The 25,820-nt window shown below is 44.2% G+C and overlaps 1 protein-coding gene across 1 annotated transcript in view; it reads right to left on the reverse strand.

Moving 5' to 3' along the window:
- Positions 1-15,265, reverse strand: part of LOC144506130 (tumor necrosis factor ligand superfamily member 11-like) — a 51,566-nt gene extending 36,301 nt beyond the window's left edge. The window contains exons 1-2 of the mRNA XM_078231956.1: positions 15,018-15,265; positions 3,196-3,348 (exon numbers count right to left, since the gene is read on the reverse strand). Of these exons, the coding sequence (XP_078088082.1) occupies positions 3,196-3,348; positions 15,018-15,164 (300 nt within the window). The 5' untranslated portion in view covers positions 15,165-15,265. The remainder of the gene's footprint in view (positions 1-3,195; positions 3,349-15,017) is intronic.
- Positions 15,266-25,820: the final 10,555 nt, after the last annotated feature.

The raw sequence follows: 25,820 nt of genomic DNA on the forward strand, positions 1-25,820 counted from the left end.
TTCCCGGCTCAGGTCACTGTCTGTGTGGAGTTTGCACATTCTCCTCGTGTCTGCGTGGGTTTCCTCCGGGTGCTCTGGTTTCCTCCCACAGTTCAAAGGTGTGCGGGTTAGGTTGATTGGCCAGGTTAAAAATTGCCCCTTAGAGTCCTGAGATGCGTAGGTTAGTGGGTAAATATGTGGGGGTAGGGCCTGGGTGGGATTGTGGTCGGTGCAGACTCGATGGGCCGAATGGCCTCCTTCTGCACTGTAGGGTTTCTATGATTCTATGATTCTTCATTTAATTTCTTCACTGTAAACTTCCAACTAATAAAACACAATAGTTAATCTTAGCAGGACCCAACTCCGATATGTGTCTTCACTCCCTTCTCCAACTCTAATCCTTGATGTACGTACACCAAGAACTGAAAAAGATTCACATTTTATGGGCCGGGATTTTCCCCCAAAAATTCTAAATTCCCAACCTGCGGGAAAATGGGAGTAAATCCCGCTTTTTTTTTCATTCAGAGTGAATCTCCAACACTTTGTGCATCACAGAGTGCCCTAGCGTGATTCACTCTGGATATGTGAAGGCGAGGCCTATTCTCGCCCACGAGGCCAGCAGCATAGCACTGAGCTGGCCACTGCACACGCACCAATCTGTCAGCGCGATCGCTGACCTTCCGGATTGCTGGTCAGCCCCGCAACTCTTCATCGCTGGCCTTCTGACCCCCCCCACCCCCCAATCGCTGGCCTCTCGGATCTCCCCAGCTCCGCAGGCCAGCCCCCACCCCATCCCCCCCCCCCCCCCCGACAATGCAGGCCCGACCTCCCTCCCCCACCGATCGCCTGGCTAGGCCCCGCCCCCTCTGGCACCACCCCTTAGCAGTGCCCAGTGGGTAGTGCCAATGTGCCCCTTGATCATTGCCAGTTTGCCCCTTGGGCAGTGCCAGGGTGCAGGCTGACATTGCCCAAAGGGCACCTCCCCCTTAACCCTGACCTCCCGGGGGGGTCTCAAAGGCCCGTCTCCCCACCAGTGTGGTCAGGACGCTTGTTCCCCAATTAGTGGGGAGCAGTAGTAAACGCCCCTGGAGGGAACCACTCCCGATGGGGAAGAGATGCCAGCGGACCCGGATAATCAATTTGAATGACGTTTCCATGTGATAATCAGCTCTATGCTGATTTCTGGTACAGAGCTGATGACATCAAAAACATATGTTTGGAGACGCATAGAGGCCACGACATCCAGCGGAAATCCCACAGAACGACCACCGCTGATGTCTCCCAGCCTGCTGCGCTACTCAGGATGTGGAGATGCCGGACTGGGGTAAACACAGTAAGAAGTCTCACAACACCAGGTTAAAGTCCAACAGGTTTATTTGGTCGCAAAAGCCAATCACTTGGTGCTACCCAAGCAGCACAGCGGGTTGGGAGAATCACCCCCATGGTGGTTCTCATGACCCAAAGCATTTCACAGCCAGTGAAATACACCTTTGGTCACTGCTGTAATGTAGGAAACACAGCAGTCAATTTGTGCAGAGCAAGCTCCCTCAAACAAAGATTATTACTGGATAACCTGTTTTAGCAATGTTAATTAAGGGATAAATATTGACCCAGGACTTATTTGCTCTCTTACAGCAGCTTTTACATCAATTTGAGAATACTGCAGCACTTGGTGTGTCAGACTGGATGACTGTGAAGTTATTAAGCTAAAAATACAAAGAGAATCCAGATATGAATATGAAGTTAGAAGATTATGAAGAGTGATTCTCTGATGAAGTAGGGATTAAAAATTAAAAACAGAGTTCATCTGCTGGACAAAGGTTTAGAAATAACCCTGGGCATATTTATATAGAATAGGATGTGCCCCACATATTCTGATTTTGGGGGGCATGGTGGCACAGTGATTAACACTGTTGCCTCACGGCGCCAGGGACTCGGGTGACTGTCTGTATGGAGTTTGCACATTCTCCCCGTGTGGGTTTCCTCCGGGCACTCTGGTTTCCTCCCACAGTCCAAAGGTGTGCAGGTTAGGTGGATTGGCCATGCTAAATTGCCCCTTCGTGTCCCAAGGTGTGTAGGTGAGGGAGATTAGCAGGGTAAATACGTGGGGGGTTACAGGGATAGGGCCCGAGTGGGATTGTGGTCGGTGCAGGCTCGATAGGCCGAATGGCCTCCTGCTGCACTGTAGGGATTCTATTTAGAAACCACGGAGTGACACAGCTCGGTAACAATACATATGGAATACAGGAGCCAGACTCGTCCTCCCATCCCAAAACAGTGAAGAGATCAGTGGCCCTGCTGTCGGCAGTCTGCAATTGCAATTTTTCACTGAGGCAAATGAACCATTAAACCAGCGATACATACAAGAAGGAGCTCAAACCTGGAGCACCGGTAGAGTTTCTTTTGACAGGTGAATCTATACTTCACGTGGGCAACAACATCCTGTAGCATAGAATATGGTATGTCATTGAACACAAGGCAGTTTTGACAAAACAGGAACTGGCCTCTACATCACCTCAGAAAATTATTGACAAATTGTACTTACTTTTCCTAAAACTATCAATGTTGCAATTACAATCAAAAGTGAAGAGCATTGTCAGTTCTTTAATTGTTTTGGACAATATATTGCCTCATATAACCTTCTGTATCCAAAAAACCATCTCTGTACACTCTGTAGTAGAGAACTACATTGGTGAGGAGAGATGCCTGGACTCTTACAATGTCTAGATTGTTATTAGCTTGTTAAAACTGGTTAGAAAGGCTATCTGGTGGATGGTGGTAGTCTCTGTTGGTTTCTTTCCTTCAGAAAGAGTTGGATCAGTTCTTCAGACCCATTTAAATGTCTGTGAAGCTTATCTTTCTCAACCTTAAGTGAGAATGATGATCCGACGAGAATGCCTGTTGCGGATAAGTCTCAGAGGAGCTAGGATTATAACCTACTTCATGATCTCCTCCTATATCTGGAACTGGAGAATGTTCCCCACAATATTGTGCCCACAGAGCAATAACTGACACAGCCAGATAAAGAACAAACAGAATACAGGAGCTAGACTCATTCTCCCATCCCAAAACAACGAGAAGATCAATGGCCCTGTTGCCAGCAGTTTGCAATTGCATTTTTTTACTGAGGCAAATGAACCATTAAACCAGCTATACAAGAAGGAGCTCAGAAACTGGGAGCACTGGTAGAATGACAGGCGAACCTACACTTCTCACCTGGTTAAGAGGTTGCTTCAGTCCTTTCAGTGGCTGTAAACAAGACTCTGAGATTTTCTGGATTTTCAGCTCTGAGCATTCAGGCTTACTAATGTTATCATTGCACAACAGTCTGAGGCACTCCAAGAACTCAGAGATCCCACCAACATCTTTCTGTAAAGAGGACAGAGAATGTTAAGCAGTGGTGTGTTACAGGTGGAAAAACCTACTGCAAACACAGCTTTCAAAGTCAATACTAAACAAATTGACAGATTTTAACAGTGAGAAAGATACACCAAAGAATGCACAGATCTTCCATGATATTACTTGTAACAAGTTAGAGAAAGCTCCATTTTGATAGCAAATATACCAAAAAAGACAGAAGTTCCAGACAGAAGGATCAACAGAGAAAGCCCAGAATAATCTGGAAGATGCCAAACCTGGTTATAATTCAGAGAGTGACTAAAATTCTATTTCTTGTTAATAAGTTAATTATTTATCTAAACAGCATACCATTAGATCCATGTTTTATTCGGTTTGTTAATAGTTTAGTTAACTTGTTCACTGTTAGATAAATAAATTGTTACTTGTTGACTTTGGAGAAAGTGTCAGGGAGTTATTTTGATTTAACCACTAAAAGTTGCTGAAACGCAGCTTGTACTATTTCACACACACTTTAACAGATTATGAGGCGAGGTACTCCTCTTTGAGTGGTTAGGTGTTAGTTCTCGGGGGTGGGGGGGGGTTCCACCTCCACTTCATAACAAAAGGAACACATGACCCTAGTCTAGAGGGCAATCTGGAACTGGGCAGAGACGTGTGTAGAGGCAAGCATGGAGACAGCACCTAGCTTAGACCCTATACTGTATATATGTACATAGTTACTAGAGGTTAATAAACACTTACTGTCAAACTTTGGGGGACCTAGCCAACTACAACATCTTACAAAATGGTGGCAGCTATCGGAAGAACCTGGAGAAAGGCAGGAGCTGGAACAGAAATTTAAAATCTGGAATATTGAAAAGAGCAGGATTCTGACCTCACAACAAGCACCAGAAACAAAGGAGCAGAAGGGAATCACCAGAGAAAAGCTCAAAAACAGAACTGGAAGCGGAAGGCAGGAATAAAATCCCACATTGCAGCAGAAAACTCCAATGTATCCTGTGGACGTTCAGTTTCAATACTAAGAGAGCGCAGAGTTGGAAGATTGAACACCCGTGAACCAAAGGTTCTTAGCCAGAAGGAATTTTTAAAAGTTTTAAGTCAGCAGCAGACAAAGTTGCCATTTTAATATGGACCACAAACAACCCGAGTCCTGAGTTGGCACCTGAACACATAGCAGCCAAGCTCGCTCCAATCCAGAAGAATTTATACATAAATTTTAAAAATAATCAACCATTGAAAAAACCAGCAAAAGCCAGGAATCGATTGTTTCATGACCCAAAAATACTTAGATAGTACGGGGAAGAGTCAAAAAAGGTCGATCCAGGGAGTTTGTGCTGAAAATGTTAAAACACCTTCGAACAAAGGCTTATGGAGAAGGTGCTCGAAGATCACATTGTACAGTCAACGTCTTGCTCATTTTCCACATTCCAGCCAAGAATTTACCAAATGAATACTGATGCTACCTCATCACATAGGCCTGATATTTCTCTAAGAAATCTCCCTCCATCATCACTGAGCAATCTCATCCTTTCTTTAACATGTTTATAAAGACACTTACTATTGCAATTGATAATATCGCAGAGCTTTTGGTTATTTTCCATTTAGGTCCATCTTACCTTCCCCGAATTGCAAGGTAAAAATGTTGACCTTTTCGATGAGGTGTTAAACTGAGGGCCTGTCTGCTCACTCAGCTCCCATGACATTATTGTGAAGGTGAGCAAGGGATTCTGACCAATGACCTGACCAATATTTATCCCTCAATCTCCATCACAAAAATAGATTGACCAATTATATAATATTGCTGTTTGGGGGAATTTACTCTGTGCAACTCTTATAGCAGGGATTACAATTCAAAGGTACTCCATTGCACTCTGAGACATACTGAGGTCGTTAAAGGTGCTATATAAATTCACAACTTTTTGTTCCTCCTCCCCACGGAACTTTCTATGTTCACCATGATCATCTCTAGTATTGTTAACCCTAACTTTACCATATTTCTCCGTTATAAATTCCAATTTAGCTTCAATCTCTTTATTTATCCATTCCACAGAACTCCATCCTTTGATCTTTTCCTTAGGTGATATATGTATCTGTCTATCTTGTATTTTTTTAAATTCCCATTGCTAATCTGTTATCCTTTCTTTGCCCCATTAAATTAGGCCAGGTCTTTTCTCCTATACAAACCTTGACCACAGATAGCCACTACCACAAGCAATCCCCTTTGGGTCATTTTAGCAGCAATACCATGTCTACATTAGGAGTCTCCACTAATCCCCACCCAAAATTTACATTGCAAATCAGAATAATCCAAACAAAACTCCTGGGATATATCACATCCCACATGAATGCTTCCACAGTTCCAGTTTTGTTTGGAGTATCCTATACATTCACATACTGGCCACTCAGTCCAGACTGTGTTTTTTTTTTGGGGGGGGGGGGGAGGAGTTAAATTTGACTCTTCCTCCTTTGCAGGCTTGCTCCATTCATTTTAGCTGTGACTTGATGGATTGCATTTTTCACCTCTGCCAGTAGTTCCATACAAAACATGTGCACAAAATTCTACACGGATAGCTCAGTGTGTTACTGAAGGAATAATGTAGTACTGTTGGTATTGTACATGGAAGAGTACTTCCTCAGTCCAGACACACTGTTGTTATCGTGGCTATAATAATTAATTCATTCTGTCTTTATCGACCTTTACAGCTGTCTAGAGCTCTATGGTCCTCTTGGTGCCAGTCTAGAGTATCATTGATGAAGGTGTCTAGCTGTGGCCCTTCCCATTGGAATTTCGCATTGTTCACTACTGGCTTTCCAATAGGATTGAGTTGTGAACTGTTCCTGACCAGTCCAGATAGATCTCTTATTGTGAGGGTATTCTATTGCAAAGAGAACCTTTGAGATCCTTTTATCCCTGGGACTGACGATACATCACATGCTGCACAAAAGGAAGCAGTTTCCATTCACTAAGTTCACTTGTAAACAAGAAAGCATTCCTTTCCAGAACCAATTCCTTTAATTTCTTTAGGAAAGATCTGAAGGCATTAGAGAGAGCACAGAAAAAAAAATCACAAGAATGTTTACAGGGATGAGCAACTTCAGATATGAAGATTGGAGAAGTTGGGACTGTTTTGCTTTGAGAAGAGATGGTTGAGGGGAGATTTGATAGAGAAGTTCAAAATCATGAGTGTTCTGGACAAAGTAAATAGGGAGAAACTTTTCCCATTGGTGGAAGGACCGAGAAGTAGGGAGCACAGATTTAAGCTAACGGGCAAAAGAAACAACAGCGACGTGAGGTAAAACATTTTCACGCAGCGAGTCATTGGGATTGGGAAGGTCTGTTATGTTTTGTTAGCCACTCTCTCAATATATCCTGCTACCTTCATGGACTGATGCACACACACCTCTGTCCCGGCACATTCTTTAGAAATGTGTCACTGTCTATTTTGACTCTCTCTATCACTTCTGCTGCAATGTATTGCCTCACACTTCTCTGTATTAAACTGAGCTGATGTTCTTGGAAGATGCAAGATGGAATACTGGCTAGGAATGCACAGTCGATACTCAGCCTGAAAATGTAGCATTGCCTGAGAGTGTGGTGGGGGCGGGTTCAATCAAGGCTTTCAAAAGGGAATTGGATCATTATCTGAAAAGGAAGAATGTGCAGGGTTATGGGGAGAAGGTGGGGAGAGGTGCTAGGTAAATTGCTCCTTCAGAGGGACAGCACAGATAGGATGGATCAAATAGCTTCCATCTGTGCTGTAACTGTTCTGTGATTCTGATCCTAATCATTAAGCTGGGCATGTCTGATAACTTCAAGATTCTTGGGTTTCCTTCCACTGTTTGCCTGGAATGGCATGTGATTGATGAAATCCCCAGTGGTTTTTATATAGTTTCGCTCTGATGCAAGGACATAATGTCGCGGTTTTCTCATTTCATACTAAGTACACCCACCCATTTACTTTGCAATATCAAGTGTCAGTTTAACCCACGCCTCATATCAAACTGACTGCATCAAGTAGAACACTGCACAAATCCATCAATGTGCAGTTCCGCTTGCAAACCAATCTGCTTCTGGATGTTTTTACAAATAATGTAGCAGCCATCATTTAGCTCTTAGAAATAGGACATTGCATGTTCAATGCGAGATTAGTCATTTCTTTATGAAACTTTGTCCATTCAGACTTCTCTTCCTGCCTTCGCTGAGTGTTCCTGTACACACAGTTTGCAAATAACCCTCCAATTGTCTTTGATCAAGCTGCACTCATCTATATTGCTTTGTGGATACTGAGCACTCTGCTTTCTCTGCTACACTTTCAGGCTAAGTATCGTCTGTGCGTTCCTAGTCAGTATTCCATCTTGCATCCTCCAAGAACATCAGCTCAGTTTAATACAGAGAAGTGCGAGGCAATATATTTCAGCAGAAGCGATAGGGAGAGGCAAAATAGACATAGTGACATATTTCTAAAGAATGTGCAGGGACAGAGGTGTGGTGTATTCATCAGTCCATGAAGGTAGCAGGATAGATTGAGAGAGTGGCTAACAAAGCATATCAGACTTTAAGCTTCATAAATAGAGACATTTGAGATTTTATGACCTCACTCGGGCGAGGCTAGTAAAATCCTGCCCGAGGCCAATGGAGAATTTTGTTCTGTGAGCCTCATCTGCCCCGAATCCAGGATGGGCAAGGCGATAAAATTCCAGCCATTGAGTACAAAAGCAGGGGGAGTTATGCTAAACCTTCATAAAACCCTGGTTAGGTCACAACTAAAGTACAGTGTTCAATTTTGGTCAACTCACTTTCGGAAGGATGAGAGGGTGTGGAGGGGATTTACCAGAATGGCTCCAGGGTTGAGGGATTTTAACTATAAGGTTAGGCTGGAGAAGTTGGGATTGTTCTCCTTGAAGCAAAGGAGATTGAGGGGAGATTTAACAGAGGTACAAGATAAGGTAGACAAAGAAAAGCTGTTCCCATTGGCTGGTAGCGGGTGGCAAAGTGGTTCGATTCCTGGCTTGGGTCACTGTCTGTGCGGAGTCTGCATGTTCTCCCCGTGCCTGCATGGGTTTCCTCCGGGTGCTCCGGTTTCCTCCCACAGTCCGAAAGACGTGCTGGTTAGGTGCATTAGTCATGCTAAATTCTCCCTTAGTGTACCCGAACAAGCACCAGGGTGTGGCGACTAGGGGATTTTCACAGTAGCTTCATTGCAGTGTTAATGTAAGCCTACTTGTGACACTAATAAATAAACTTTAAACTTGGAAGGATTAGGGGACATAGATTTAAGGTTTTGGACAAGAGATACAGGGGAAAAGTGAGGAAGAACATTTTTATGCAGCAAGTGGTAATGAGCTGGAACTCGCTGCCCATGAGGAAGACAAAAGTGGAAACAATCGATGATTTCAAAGGAAATTGGTTGGCCACATGAAGGAGATAAACCTGGAGGGCCACGGGGATGTAGTGTGGAGCGTTGGCATTATCACAAAGAGCTGAATAGCCTCCTTCTGTGTTGTGAATTACTAAATAACTCGATGGTTTATCCAAAACTCTGCCATCCTAATCCTTACCTGTACAAAGTCCCGTTTATCCGGCTAATCACAGCTCAATTTTAAAATGTTCATCTTTGTTCCCCTCCAATTCGATTTTCAAGTTTGCTGACGACGCCACCGTTGTGGGTCGAATCTCAAACAATGATGAAACAGAGTACAGGAATGAGATAAAGAATGTGGTGAACTGGTGTAGCAACAATAATCTCTCCATCAATGTCAACAAAACAAAAGAGATTGTCATCGACTTCAGGAAGCATAAAGGAGAACATGCCCCTGTCTATCTCAACCATCGTAAGAGTTTTAACAACACCAGGTTAAAGTCCAAGTCCAACACCAGGTTGGCTGTAGAGATTCGCATTCTAATCAGTATTCTGTAACTTGATTTTGTGTGTGCCTTGTTTGAGAGCAGATTTCCACTCTGTCTGACGAAGGAGCAGCACTCCGAAAGCTAATGGCATTTGCTACCAAATAAACCTGTTGGACTTTAACCTATGATGACACTATAGTTAAGAAAGCCCACGACGCCTCTACTTTCTCAGAAGACTAAAGAAATTTGGCATGTCAGCTACGACTCTCACCAACTTTTACTGATGCACCATAGAAAGCATTCTTTCTGGTTGTATCACAGCTTGGTATGGCTCCTGCTCTGCCCAAGACCGCAAGGAACTACAAAACGTGAATGTAGTCCAATTCATCACGCAAACCAACCTCCCATCCATTGACTCTGTCTACACTTCCCTCTGCCTCGGCAAAGCAGCCAGCATAATTAAGGACTCCACGCACCCGGACATTCTCTCTTCCACCTTCTTCTGTCAGGAAAAAAATAAGAAAGTCTGAGGTCACGTACCAACCGACTCAAGAACAGCTTCTTCCCTGCTGCTGTCAGACATTTAAATGGACTTACCTTGCATTAAGTTGATCTTTCTCTTCACCCTAGCTATAACTGTAACACTACATTCTGCACTCTCTTGTTTCCTTCTCTATGAATGATATGCTTTGCCTGTTTGGCGCGCAAGAAACAATACTTTTCACTGTATGTTAATACATGTGACAATAATAAATCAAATCAAAAATCAAATCAAATCTCTCCATTGCTTCACCCCCTCCCCAACCCCTGAAACCCCCACTCCCAACCCCACTATCACCACTGTATGTCACTAGCATCCTCTATAACCTTGTTCTCCAAATCTGGTTTTCACCACTCTGGAATGGGCTCTAAACTCAGGTATTCCCTTGCTACACCTCTCCACCTTAAAACATAGCTTCTTCACCAAGTCTAATTTGTAACTCAGCATCAGATTCTGCTTGATTTTTGTTTTGTTTGTTCATAGAATGTGGGTGTTGCTGACTGGGCCAACAATGATTGCCCATCCCTAAGGACAGTTAGGAGTCAACCACATTGTTGTGGGTCTGGAGTCATATGGAGGCCAGACCAGGTAAGGATGACAGATTTCCTTCCCTAAAGGACAAGATGGAGTTATACAACAATCAATAATGGTTTCTTTATTAGACTTTTAATTCCAGATTTTTATCAAATTCAAATTTCACCATTTGCCCTGGTGGGATTTGAACCCCTGTTCCCAGAGTGTTACCTGGAATTACTAACCTACTGACAATAACACTACGCCACCACCTGCCACTCCCTTCCTAAGCACATTGAAATGTGAACAATGATATTGAAATGGAAGTTGTTGCTGTTGTAGCGCACTCATCACATTCACCTTTTCCCTGTTGGTCTGAACCTACATTGGCATTTCATTTGGCAGATCGTGTCATGAAGTGAAGATACTTTGAATGTCAGTAGTTGAGGAAGAAACGTCAACCATTCCAACCAGAAACTCCTCGACTGTAGCTGAAAGTCCACTGCAGTACTGAGATTGCCCTGTCAAAAGCGTCATCTTTCTGATGAGAATAACCTGTCAGTTGGACGTAAAAGACTCCATGGCACTATAACAAAGAACAGCAGGAGTGTTGTTGGTGTCTCCATTCCATATTTATTCCTCAGCACTGTGGGTGTACCTACACCACAAAGACTGAAGTGATTCGGGAAAGTGGCTCACCACCACCTTCTCAAGGGCAATTAGGGGCGGGTCTCCAATTCTGGCCTTGCTTATAATACCCACATTCATGAAAGAATTTAAAAATCCAGATGATGTAGTCATTGTCACATTGCTGTTTGGGGCACCTTGCTATAAGCACATTGGTTATTGTCTTTCTTCCATTATAACAGCGACTGCATCTCACAATTCAGTGATTGCATCTCATTGTGTTCTGAGGTCATAGAAAGTGCTGTAAAATGCCAAGTCCTTTCTTTATTTCCCAGCACTTGGTGTTACTGGGGCACAAGTGACAAGAAATCTGTAATGTGCTGCATTTCCCACATTAATGATTCCTGGCTGATAGCTCAGTTCTGAGCCAGTGCTGAACATTACAAGTTAAACCAAGGTCCTATCTGCCTCTTTCAGGTAAAGGCAAATGATCCCATGCCATTATACCAAGAGAAGAGAATCTTCCCTGTTTCCTGACCAATATATCCCAAAAACAGCACCAGCAAAACAAACAAAATCCCTTAATAGATTATAACCTCACAAACTAGGATTATATTCTTAGAAGTGTAGACAGTAAAGAGATGATTGATTCAAAGTTTCCAATATTGTTAAGGGGAACAGATAGAGTAGTCAGAAATAAATTATTTTCCCTAGTTGGGAAGTCTAGGTCGAGGGAGCCTCACCCTAACTTTATCACAGTGAAATTAGGAAACAATTCTGTACACAAAGGGTGGTAGAAGTTTGGACCTCTCCTGCAAAAAGCACCTGATGCTAGATGTTTGTTTTGATGATTTGTTAACAAAGTTTGAGATTGACAGATTTTTGTTAACCAAAGATGTGAAAGGAAATGGAGCAAAGTTGAAGTTAGGTCAGAAATCAGCAAGAATCTCATTGAATAATGGAACTGATTTGGGGGGTTAAATGATCTCCTCTGTTCCTGTCAAATAGCTTGAGGGGCTGAATGGCCTCCTCCTGTCCCTCTTGCTGACTGTGGGATTTTTCTGTGCACAATTTAGCCATGCTCTTTTACTATAATAGTGACGACAATTCAAGATAATTCATTAGTAGTGAAGGACATTCTGAAGTAACAAATAAATGCAAGTTCTTTCTTGCTGTAGTGACGTAACATAATTACACAAGATCAGCGTTTGCTGGAGCAGGGATACACACTTAGTTAGATTTCACTTTCTCACCCCTCAGCATATCCTCTCTGATCTTATACACCAGCAGTGGCGGATTAACTACCACCTCCCCCGGACCCCTAGGCTGAGCTTTAGTCAGGCCCCCTGACCCTGCCCCCTGCCCCACCCTTCGTTGAATAGAATAAAGTGACATTAAGTGAATTTAGATAACTTATATCATTGTACTATGTATAATGTACTACATGTATAATATCACAAAGTTATAGGAATCAATTACAACCCTTTTATTCATTTATTTTTCATTTTCTTTACATTTGTCCTTTAAAAAGCTTCCGTGTTTTTTGGTTTACAAAAGTGTCGATAACAGCATGTAAATCAACAGATCGAAGCATGTCTGATTCAATGTGCATGAGTGCCAGATGACTAAGTTTCTCATCGCTCATTGTTGAGCGCAAATAGATTTTGATCCTCTTCAGTGCCGAAAATGAACGCTCACCTGAACAGTTAGTGATCATTAAGGACAGATAAATTCTAAAGCAAATGTATGTATTTGGATACACCTCGTGCAGTCGGTCTCTTGCCAGAGCTCGATACATCCCAGTGACAGTGACATCATCATCGGATTGTCCTTGAATGTACTTCTGAAAGTGGACGAGCTCTTCCACAAAGGCCAAGTCAAAGTCTGGATAAACTTGTATGAGGGTATTCGCTGCCTTTTTAAGTGCGTCGACATCAATATTGCAAATATGAGAAAGAAATCCAAATTGATTGGACCCATCTATATGCTTCAGTGCGTTTTTTAAGCTCTGCTAATATTGCTGATTATTTTGTATTATTTCTGCTGATTATTTTGTATTATTTCTGCTGATTATTTTGTATTTATTTGCATGTAGTACAAGTCCGGGGGTGAAGCTCCTCTATTTATAGGTATTTGTTATATTAATTCACCCACGGGGTATAGTTATGAAAATTTATTCACCCTTAAAAGGGTTAAACCAATTTTGTTTTGCTCTCAGGCCCCCCTCCCTTCCGGGCCCCTACGCTTAAGCCAACTCAGCCTAATGGTTAATCCGGGCTGCAACCAATAGAGGAAAGTATTCCATATGTCTTGACTACCTGTCCTGATGTCCTTTAGGGTTCTCAGCAAATATACTCTAAGGTCCCTCTGCCCCTCAGTCTCACCATTTATTATGTATTCCCTTGACTTGTTTGCCCTTTTCTATCCACCTGACCAATCCATCAATATCTTCCTGCAAACGACGGCTTTCTTCCTCATCATTAACCGTGGACAAGTTTTGCATCATCTGTAAAGTCCTTATTCATTTCCCTACATTTAAATCCAAGTCATTGATACGAAGGACAAACACCAAGGAAGCTCTGTGGAACCCTACTGGACACAGTCTTCCAGTCACAGAAACACCTGTTGACCAAGACCTTCTACTTCCTGTGACTGAGCCACGTTTGAATATAATTTACCACTTTTGACAAGTCTGCCTGCCTGGCAAAAATCCAGGTAGACAACAAATATCCTCATCAACTCTCTTCACCATCTCCTCAATAAATTCAATCAAGGTCATTAGGCATAACTTTCATTTAAAAAATCCATGCTGACAGTCCCTGGTTAATCCAATTAATTTTTAAAAATCCCAACATCCTTCCTCCACAGGGCCATCTGTCCCTTGTTCTTATGCTTTGCTTTCATAGAGTCCTGACCCTTTTCCTGCTGTTAAAATATTCTGCTATCTGACCTTTATGCCACTATTAGTTCCTTCTTTAGTCTTTAACATTGTAATTACTGCTCCCTCTGCCTTGTGTCCATGACATCTTTGCCTAATCTCTTGTGAGCTTCCAACAATGCCTGAGCTTCGATTTCCACCCCCTCTCCATTATATTTCTCCAAAGCCTTCCAGCTCCTGCCAGACCTACCAAGTTTTTCCAACATTTCAATTTTTATTCCCAATTAATCGCCTTTCTAAATGACAATTGATACTGTCCCTTAGAATTTTTCCAATAATTTGCCCACCACCATGTTCAGGCTCTTCCTCCTTTTGGGAACAATGTTTACACACTGCCAATTCTCCAGTCCTCTGGCACCAGCTCTGGATTAGGAAATGATGCCTCACAACATTTAAGGGTCACGAGCATGAAATGCCTTAGCATAAAATGCACTGACTAAATGCTGGAAAATTGAATTAGAATAGATAGGTGCTGGATGGCTGGCACAGATGGGCCGAAGGGCCTCTCTCTCTACTGTAAAGCGCTCTGACTTAGAAAAGTTGACTGGACACAGCTACTTGAAGGTAATTGCATGTCAGGGCAGTTAAGAGGCAGTCAAGGAGGAGATAGAAAGGATTACACTTTTCCCAATCCCCTAATCCATTCACAAATATCGTCCCAAAGCAAAAAAATGTGGCTCGCCCAAATTGACTCTCCCTCACCCCGATACCGCTGTCAAACAGCACAAGGAGCAGGGAAAGGCAAACGTTCTACAAAAGCAAAATACAGCCAAAGGTCTGACATAAAGCCAGAAGTGCTGGAAAACCTCTATGAAGAGAGAATTGGAGTTAGGGTCCCCTCTCCAGCTCTGATGGAGGGTCATGTTGGACAGAAATACTAACTCTCTCTCTCTCTCGCTACCAGAACGGCCGAGGTTTTTATTTCTCCAGCACTTTCAGTTCAGGTAAAACTTCTGTCAGATATTGAGAGCTCAATCTGGCAGAGAGTCCAGACTGGTGAGCAAGACAGTGCAAATTCAAGAGGCAATTAAAGGAAATCAAAGTTAAATAAAGGTCAAGGGAAGAACTCTAGTCCCTGCTGCAGTTTAATGTGCCCACACTATTCCTCTCCACACTACACCAGTGTGCTGGCAAATTGCAGCCAAATTCCTGATATGGGAAACTCTGTCAGATGTTGGGAAGCTCAACTCCCTGCTGGATCAGACACTTACTTGCAGCCATTGGTTCTGGGCGTAGCAGATGAAGCCGATGGTGAGAGCCAGTTGCAGGAAGCTGACACACAGCACGGGAGCCAGCAGGGCGCAGATACGGGGAGCCGGGGAGCCGCGGCTGGCCAGCTCCGGCTCTCTGTCGGGCATTGCTGGGCAAGGCAAGTGAGTGAGTGTGGGCACAGCCCAAGAGGCAGAGGTGACAGGTTGAGCCCTCGCTCGCTCCCTGCAGCTCCGGGGAGGAAAGCGCCTCCCTGTGGCTCTGTGGTGATGCACTGAGCCTCTCGCCTAGCCAGCCCCAGAGCTCAGCTTCTGCCTCCTCTGCCCCTCAGCTCTATCGGACCACAGCTGGAAAGATGGGCTGAGAGGTTGAAACAACGGATTCTGCAGCCAGGGATCTCAGCACCCTGATCCCCCATCAGCCTGCTGACCCCAACAACGTCAGAGCCCAGTGCCAAAAAAAATAAAACCTCTGCAGCTCTGGATCTAATCATATTCAAATAAATACAGCTGTGTGTGGGGGGGATTGTCATAAAGTCATTACAGTACAGAATGAGGCTGTCTCAGTGCCCTTCGGCCCCTCTATTCCCAGAGCCCTGCAGCTCTGTTCCCTCCCAAGTGCCTAATGAAATCAGTGACTATCTCCTCTGTCTGCACCCGCTCGACAATCACCTGGCAAGACTGTTCTCTTCCTGTTGGGGAGCACTTCAGCGGTCACGGGCATTCGGCCTCTGATATTCGGGTAAGCGTTCTCCAAGGCGGCCTTCGCGACACACGACAGCGCAGAGTCGCTGAGCAGAAACTGATAGCCAAGTTCCGCACACACGAGGACGGCCTCAACCGGGATATTGGGTTCATGTCACACTATTTGTAACCCCCACAGTTGCGTGGACCTGCAGAGTTTCACTGGCTGTCTTGTCTGGAGACAATACACATCTTTTTAGCCTGTCTTGATGCTCTCTCCACTCACATTGTTTTGTTTCTTAAAGACTTGATTAGTTGTAAGTATTCGCATTCCAACCATTATTCATGTAAATTGAGTCTGTGTCTTTATAAGCTCTGTTTGTGAACAGAATTCCCACTCACCTGAAGAAGGGGCTTGGAGCTCCGAAAGCTTGTGTGGCTTTTGCTACCAAATAAACCTGTTGGACTTTAACCTGGTGTTGTTAAACTTCTTACTGTGTGCACCCTGGTGGGCAGTGAGTTCCAGGTTATCACTACTCTCCGTGTACAACAACTTCCTCTTCACCTTCCCTCGCATGTCTGAGGTAAAATCTTCACTCTTTGACAACACCTTCCAAACCCACAACCTCTACTACCTAGAAGGACAGGGGCAGCAGATACATGGGAAGACCACCACCTTTAAGTTCCACTCCAGGCCACACACCATCCTGACTTGGAAATATATCTCCATTCCTTCACTGTCATTGGGTCAAAATCCTTGAACTCTCACCCTAACAGCACTTTGGGTGTATCTGCACCTCATGAACTGCAGCGATTCAAGAAGGCAGTTCATCACCACCTTCTCAAGGGCAATTAGGGATGGGCAATAAATGCTGAACTAGCCAGTGATGTCCATATTCCATAGAAACATAAAAAGGCCCCGTTACCCCCAGCCCCGTGTCCTGACAAGACCCGACACTACACCCTGAGGCTCAACCCTACCCCCCACCATCCCTACCCCACAGGCCTAATCCAACATCCCCCCCCACCCCCAAGGCCCAACTGCTCCCCGTCACAACCCACCGAGGCAGGACCCTCCCACTGCCAAGGCTTGACTTCGCCCGACAACCTCCCAAAACGCCCCACCCAATCCAATCTGTATGGGAAGCACAAGTATTTTACCCAATGTGAACTCAATGCTGTGACCACACGAGATCACCAATGCACCAATCATGGAAAAAGAGGTAAATAATAATCGCAGTGAGTCAATTCATGTCCCACCACAGGTCTGCCTAGAGATTCAACATGATAGGAAATTTCAGAGGTGATGCTTTACTACACCTCGTAGAAGATGCAATTCCACTGATCAACCATCCTAGAAAGTGCAGTGCACACATACAGAAGAAGCTAAAAAGTGATTCAGACGACATGGTGCTTAACAACATTATCTGTAATGGACATCAGCACAGCTGGTACAGCTTTCTCAGCCTATGCTGAATAATGATGGCAGAATCCAAGTGTGTTTGGACCCAAGACATCCAATCTTGCTCTAAAGAGATGCCCACACTAATTCCCAACATTAGAGGAATTGAATCCCAAATTCACAGGAACAAAGTATTTCTCCTTTGGCCTCCTACCTGCTCTTGATCTTTTCATTGAGAACTGTCAGTGTGACATCGACCATCTTAATTTCTCTGCTCCTCTCACCCACTCGAACTTGTCTCCCTCTGAACTTGCTGCACTCCATTCCCTTAGGTCCAACCCTGACTTTGTTATCAAACCTGCCGACAAGGGTGGTGCTGCTGTTGTCTGGGTAGTGACCTTGTGGAGACTGAGCACCAACTCTCAGACCCTTCCTCCTACCTCCCCCTGGACCATGACCCCATCACCAAACATCAAACCATTGTTTCCAGGCTTGTCACTGACCTCATCGCTTCTGGTGATCTTCCCCCCACAGCTTTCAACATCATTGACCCACAACCCCACTTCTACCTCCTTCCCAAAATCCACAAACAGGACTGGCCTGGTAGTCTCATCATATCAGCCTGTTCCTGCCCCATGGAACACATTTCTTCCTATCTTGACTCCATCCTCTCTCTCCCCTTGCCCAGTCTCTTTCTACCTACATTCGTCATTCCTCTGATGTCCTACGTCGTAACAGCAATTTCCAGATTTCAGGCCCTAACTGGCTCCTCTTCACTCTGGATGTCCAATCTACACATCCATCCCCCACCAGGATGGTCCGAGGAATCTCCAATTCTTCCTTGAGCAGAGACTAAAAAAATCCCCTTCCACACTGCTCTCCTCGCCTGGCTGAACTTGTTCTCTCACTCAATAATTTCTCCTTTAACTTGTCTCACTTCCTGCAAATAAAAGGTGTGGTTATAGGCCCCAGTTATGACTGTCTTTTGTGGATTATGTGGAACATTCCTTGTTCCAATCCTACTCAGGCCCGCTCCCATAACCCTTTATCCATTTTATCAATGACTGTATCGGTGCCGCTTCATACTCTTGTCTGGCTCTGAAATTTTAAAATCAATTTTGCTCCCAATTTCCACCCCTCTCTCACGTTTACATTGTCCTTCTCTAACACTTCCCTTCCTTGACCTCTCTGTCTCCATTTCTGGTGATAGGCTGATCACCGATATTCATTACAAACCCACTGACTCTCATAGCTACCTCAACGACAGTTCCTCACACCCCACTCCCTGTAAAGACTCCATCCTATTCTCCCAGTTTCCCCACCTCCAGCACATCAGTTCTGCTGATGCCACCTTCCAAAGTGGCAATTGTCTTCCTTCCTCCTGAACCAAGGATTCTCCCCCATTGTGGTTAACAGGATGCTTTATCGTGTCTGACCCATCTCCCAAACCTCTACCCTCACCCCTTTCCCTCCTTCCTGGAAGCATGAGAGGGTTCCCCTGGTTCTCACTTTTACTCCACCAGCCTCCGCATTCAAAGGATCATCTTCTGCCAACTCCAGCATGATACCACCACTAAATACATTTTCCCCTCCCCTCCTCCAATCAGCATTCCGCAGGGACCGCTCCCTCTGTGACACCCTGGTCCACTCCTCCATCATCCCCAACTCCCCAACCCTTTCCCAGGGCACCTTCCCTTGCAATCGCAAAATGTACAACACCTGCCCCTTTTACTTCCTCTCTCCTCACCATCCCAGGTCCCATTTTACTTGCACCTCCTTCAATTTGGTCTACTGTATTCACTGCTCCCAATGCGGTCTCCTCTACACTGGGGAGATGAAATGCAGACTGGGTGACAACTTTGCAGAACACCTTTGCTCAGTCCACAAGTGTGACCCCGATCTTCCTATCGCTTGCTATTTTAACTCAGCACCTTGCTCTCATGCCCACATATCCATCCTTGGCTTGCTGCAGTGTTCCAGTGAAGCCCAGTGCAAACTGGAGGAACAGTTACTCATCTTCCGATTAGGCACTTAACAGCTTTCTGGACTTATTGTTGAATCCAACAACTTCAGAGTATAAAGTTGATCTTTTCTGTTCTGCACAACCACCCCCCCCCTCCCCCACCCCCCCCCCCCCCCCCCCACCTCCCACTGGGCTATTTATCACTTGCTCCATTTTTCCTACATTTTGCTTTCACTGACCTCCTATTAATACACTCTGCTATCTTACCCTTATTAAGGAGTCTAACAACACCAGGTTAAAGTCCAACAGGTTTATTTGGTAGCAAACGCCACAAGCTTTCGGAGCGCTGCTCCTTCGTCAGGTGAGTGGGAGCATCTTACCCTTATGCCACTATCAGGACCTTCTTCAATCTTTATCACTTCCACGAACATCCCTTTTGTCTTGTATCCATGACATGTTTGTGCAATCTCTCCTAACTCCCACCTATCCCTGACCTTCTGTTTGGCTCCACCTGCTCAATAAGCAGAGGGATCTCAACAATCCACTACTCTCTGGGAACAAGTTGGAGGATAGCGCTTCCAGAGATCCACCAGACAGGATCTGTTCCCTGCATATGGACACAATTACAGAAAGTGTTCCTGGGTGCATATGCATTCCTGATGATATTGCAGCAAAGGACAAAATCCAAGAAGAGGATGACTGAGATTTACACTCATTGATGGCAGCAGCTTTGGATCCTTCAACTTCTTAGTGCCATACATAGTGCCATAGTGCTTCACCAATAGAGCATCATCACTGAGAGAGCTGTTAAAGATATTCCATTTGGTCGACAGGAGGAGCATCAGCACGTGTTCAAGTCACTTAAACAAACATTGCCAGAGAATATGTAATACAATACTATGACCCAAGAAGAGACATATGAATATCCATATGAATATATAAATTAGGAGCAGGAGTAGGCCATTTGGCTCTTGAGCCTGCTCCACCATTCAATAAGATCATGGTCGATCTGATTGTGGTCTCAACTCCTCATTCCCACCTACCTCTGATACTGTTTGATTCCTTTGTTAGTTAAAATCCTATCTACCACCTCCTTAAAAAAATATTCAATGGCCCTGTCTCCTCTGCTCTCCGGGGAAAGGTTCACGAGCCTCCAAGAGAAAAAAATTATCTTCATCTCTGTCTTAAATGGGAGACCCTTTATAATTTAGTCCCTTAGTGTTAGTCTCTCCCTCAAGGGGAAACATCCTTTCAGCAACCACCTTGTCAAGCCCCCTCAGGATCTTATATGTTTCAATAAGATCACCTCTCATTCTTCTAAACTCCAATGGGTACAGGTCCAGCCTGTCCATTCTTTCCTCAGAAGATAACTTCCTCATCTCAGGAATCAGTCGAGTGAACCTTCTCTGAACTGTTTCTAATGCATTTGTATCCTTCCTTAAATAAGGAAACTGAAACTGTACACAGTTGTCTAGATGTGGTCTCACCAACACTCTATAAAACTGTAGCAAAACATCCCCACTTTTATATTGCAATTAACAACAGTATTCCCATTGTCTTCCTAATCACTTGCTGTACCCATGCACTAATCTTTAAAATAAAGTTTATTTGTTACTCACAAGTAAGGCTTACATTAACACTGCAATGAAGATCCAATCTCTCTCCATTTAAATAAAATGCCACTTTTCTATTCTTCCTGCCAAAGTGGACAGGTTCACATTTTTCTCCATCTCCATTTGCCCAATCACTTAACCTATCCAAATCCTTTTGCAGACTCCTCATGTCCTCTTCACTACTGACTTTCCTACCTTTCTTTGTTTCATCAACTAATTTAGCAAATATAGAACCATAGAACCATAGAAAATTACAGCTCAGAAACAGGCCTTTTGGCCCTTCTTGTCTGTGCCGAACCATTTTATGCCTAGTCCCACTGACCTGCACTTGGACCATATCCCTCCACACCCCTCTCATCCATGAACTGGTCATACCATCACAAGATCTAGGAGGATTAGCAAGTCATTAATACATTATACAGACGCTTAAATCAAGATTTATCTTTTGTGTAAATAGTTCTTACAACCACCCTTCTGTGCATGTATTTTCACTCTTAATGTGGAGTTGCTGGAGTTGGACTGGGGTGGCACAGTAAGTAGTCTCACAAGACCAGGTTCAAGTCCAACAGGTTTATTTGGTAGCATGAGCTTTTGGAGCACTGCTCCTTCATCAGGTGATTTTCACTCTTAATGTAATGTAAAAATGAAAAATCTTCAATTAAAAATAGATATTTTTAAGAAGAATGTAATGTTATTTTGAAAGAAAAGGGGAGATTTGGGAAATCACTTTACGGGAATATGTAAATGAGCGTGATGCCACATCGACATGGTTTACAACTGCATTTACAAAACATGAACCAAGTGCAGGGAAACCGCTGGGCATGGGACACATAGGTAACTATAGCCCCTGGGGGAGAGGGATATGCCTGGACACTACCCTGGCAGTGATCCTGGTGCCAGGTTACCACGCTGCAGGAAAGGATGTCCCGAGGCATGGTACATTGGGGAGACCATGCAGACACTACAACCACGAATGAATGAACACCGCTCGACAATCACCAGGCAGGAGTGTACCCTTCCAGTCGGGGAACACTTCAGCAGTCACGGGCATTTAGCCTCTGATCTTCGGGTAAGCGTTCTCCAAGGCGGCCTTCGCGACACACGACAACACAGAATCACTGAGCAGAAACTGATAGCCAAGTTCCGCACAAATGAGGACGGCCTCAACTGGGATCTTGGATTCATGTCACACTATCTGTAACCCCCACGACTTGCCTGGGCTTGCAAAATCTCACTAACTGTCCTGGCTGGAGACAATACACATCTCTTTAACCTGTGCTTAACCCTCTCTCCACTCACATTGTCTGTACCTTTAAGATGTGATTACCTGTAAAGACTCGCATTCCAACCATTATCTTGTAAATTGAGTTTGTGTCTTTATATTCCGTTTGTGAACACAAGTCCTCACTCATCTGTTGAAGGAGCTTGAGACTCCGAAAGCTAGTACTGCCAAATAAACCTGTTGGACTTTAACCTGGTGTTGTGAGACTTCTTACAGTGCCAGGTGCCCATCTGGGGAGCTCCACTGGGAGGGGGTTTCCCCTTCCCCATGGGGGGAGGGTTGCCTTTGTGCATGTCAGGGTGTTCCCCTTATACGTGGGGCGGGGGGGGGGGGGGCGGGGGGGAAAGAGGGGGAGTTCCCATGTGCGTGTTGAGGGAAGATTCCCCTTATCCATGGGGGGGGGGGGAGATGTATATTTTTAATCACATATCAGTGTACCCTTTAAAAATAGTAAGAAGTCTCACAACACCAGGTTAAAGTCCAACAGGTTTATTTGGTAGCAAAAGCGACTAGCTTTTGGAGCGCTGCCCCTTCGTCAGGTAAGTCAAATAAACCTGTTGGACTTTAACCTGGCGTTGTGAGACTTCTTATTGTGTTTATCCCTTTAAAAATGACAGCCCAATCAGGCCCTGCCAGCACGACAGCATGGATCACCCTGGGAGATTGCTTCTGCAAATCATGCTATGAAATGTGGTGACAAAAGCCAGCTGTGCAGCTTGCGAGATCCACCCCGCTTTACTCACCTCTGCCAGCACTCTGTGCAAAGAATGGAAAATTCCACCTTACATTGAAATATACAAGTCATTTATAAATATCAAAAACACAATGGTCCCAGCACTGACCGTTGGGGAACATCACTGTCTCCCATCTTCCTCTCTGAACAATAACCATTCACTGACCATTTTCCATCCTTAAACTAGCTTTTATCCAATTGGAAATTGACTCTCCGATTCAATGAGTCTCAATTTTGTTAACTGCACTTTTATGTGGTATCCTGTCAAACACTTTCTTAAAATCCATCTAGATAGCATCTACCACATTCTCTTCATCAACCTTCTCTGTTACTTCAACAAAAAAATTGATTAGTCAAGCATGATCTTCCTTTTACAACTTCATGCTGCTTCTCTTTAATTAATTTAACCCTCTCCAAGTGATGGTTATTTATTTCCCTGATTATTAATTTTAAAACCTTAACCCATGACTGATGTAAACCTGATTGCCCTATAGTTATAAGAAATATTCTTTCTTGAACAAGGGTGTCACTTTCCGATTCTCTGGCACACCCCCAGCACCACCACCCTCTTCCTCCACCAGATATAGGGAAGATTGAAAGAAAGGGCAGCACGGTAGCACAGTGGTTAGCACTGCGGCTTCACAGCTCCGGGGACCTGGGGTTCGATTCCCGCTCGGGTCACTGTCTGTGTGGAGTTTGCACATTCTCCTCGTGTCTGCGTGGGTTTCCTCCGGGTGCTCCGGTTTCCTCCCACAGTCCAAAGATGTGCGTGTTAGGTTGATTGGCTGTGCTAAAATTGCCCCTTGGTGTCCTGAGATGAGTAGGTTAGAGGGATTAGCGGGTAAAATATGTAGGGATATGGGGGTAGGGCCTGGGTGGGATTGTTGTCGGTGCAGACTCGATGGGCCGAATGGCCTCTTTCTGCACTGTAGGGTTCTATGATCTATGATTATGACAAGCTCATAAAGACCCAGGGTAATGCTCTGGGATCTGGGTTCAAATCCCACGATGTGGAGATGCCGGCGTTGGACTGGGGTAAACACAGTAAGAAGTTTAACAACACCAGGTTAAAGTCCAACAGGTTTATTTGGTAGCAAAAGCCACACAAGCTTTCGGAGCTCTAAGCCCCTTCAAATCCCACCACAGATTTCAAAATGGCTTTCTGGGTTCTCACCGAAGCCTCATTACGTAATCCTGGCTCAGAGCCCAACCATAGAGTTCTAAAACACCAACGCCCCAGGGAAACATTGCTTGATTGACAGCTCTGGCTCTTTGATCTCTGCTGTCAATTTCACAATGTTTATTACACACAATTAAGAGGTTTCAGGTGGCTGCAGATATGACTATTGATACTTTAAAGCATCTGGATGATTGATACTTTTATGCCTGTCTAGTAAATAAGCCCACCATCATGTGCTGTGTTTGACATTGATGGAAGTCATTGTTGAAAGAAGAGTGAATGTTTCAAAAAAAAAGAGAAAAATGCCTTTAAATATGATAGGCTTTCACCAAGAGGCTGCAGTCTACTTGAAATATTCTGAAAATATTGTCTGTAGATTGTGAAATTGAATTCAATACAAATCTGGGATTAAAAAGTCTAATGATGATCATGAAACCATTGCTGATTGTTGTAAAAACCCATCTGGTTCACGAATGTCCATAGGGGAAGGAAATCTGCCGTCCTTATCTGGTCTGGCCAATATATGACTCCAGTCCCACAACATTGTGGTTAACTCTTAAATGTCCTCTGAACAAGGGCAATCAGGGATGGACAATAAATGCTGGCCTAGCCAACGACACCCACATCCTATGAATGAATTTTTAAAAATCAGAATGTCTAAAAAGTGCTTTAAATAAATGGTCATTCATTGATAATTTACCATTTTCTGAAAATAAATCTGTTTTACTAGAGGGACATCCCTACAGTGTAGGAGGAGGCCATTCGACCCATCGAGTCTGCACTGGCTCACTCAGGCTCTTTCCTGTAACTGCATGTATTTACCCCGCTAATTGCCCTATCCAACATATCTTGGGACACTCAGGGGAAATTTACCATAGCCAACCCTCCTAACCTGCACATCTTTGGACTGTGGGAGGAAATTGGAGCACCCGGAGGAAACCCTCACCGGCACGGGGAGGGTGTGCAAACTCCACATAGTCACCCAAGGCCGGAATTGAACCTGGGTCCCTGGCACTGTAAGGCAGCAGTGCCATAAAAGTATCAATCATCCAGATACTTTAAAAGTATCAATAGCTGAAACTACAGCCACTTGAAATCTCCATTGTGTGTAAGCAGTCATTGTGAAATTGACAGTAGAGATCAAAGAGCCAGAGCTGTAAATCAAGCAATGTTTTCCCTGAGGTTTTGGTCTTAGAACTCTGAAGGGTGACTGGTCTCTGAGCCAGAAATAGATAATGTGGCTTGGCTGGGAACCCAGAAATCCAGTTACTTTTTGAAACATTTGATAAACCAGATCACTTCTCCGCGCCACGCGCCACCCCCCCCCCCGACCACTAAAATTAGTTACCCCCCACCACCATCACTGAAATTAGCTCTCCCCAATTAATTACTTTCACTCTGGGCTGCTGCTTGTCCCTTTGCATTACTATCATCACTATCACATTAATATTGCCCTCCTGACACTTGGCCTACCTCATTCCCCAAAACAAGGTCCAGTAGTGCCTCCAATGCATTGGAATTTACTGATCTAGAAAATTCTTCCAAACACATTTCAGAACCACTTCTCTCTTCATGTCCCGAACTTTATGAGGATGATTAAAGCCCCCTATCCTGTGCTGTGTTTGACACTGATGAAAATCATTGTTGAAAGAAAAGTGAATGTTTCAAAAAAAGAGAATCATGCCTTTAAATATGATAGGCTTTCACTGAGGGGTTGCATGTCTACATGAAATATTCTGAAAGTACTGTCGATAGATGGAAACAGCACTGTTTGCCTTCTGAATTGCCTTTTCCTGAGTTGGACATCATGACCTACTTACAAAGGCTGCAAAGGCTGATGAGAAATATCTCTTTTCATAGGGACTGATTATATCTGAACTTGCAACAGGAAACCAACTGATGACCAGAAATGATTGTGCTAGCAATGTATCACAAACTGATCATATCAG

The sequence above is a fragment of the Mustelus asterias genome, chromosome 17 (assembly GCF_964213995.1).
Source record: "Mustelus asterias chromosome 17, sMusAst1.hap1.1, whole genome shotgun sequence".
NCBI lineage: Eukaryota > Metazoa > Chordata > Chondrichthyes > Carcharhiniformes > Triakidae > Mustelus > Mustelus asterias.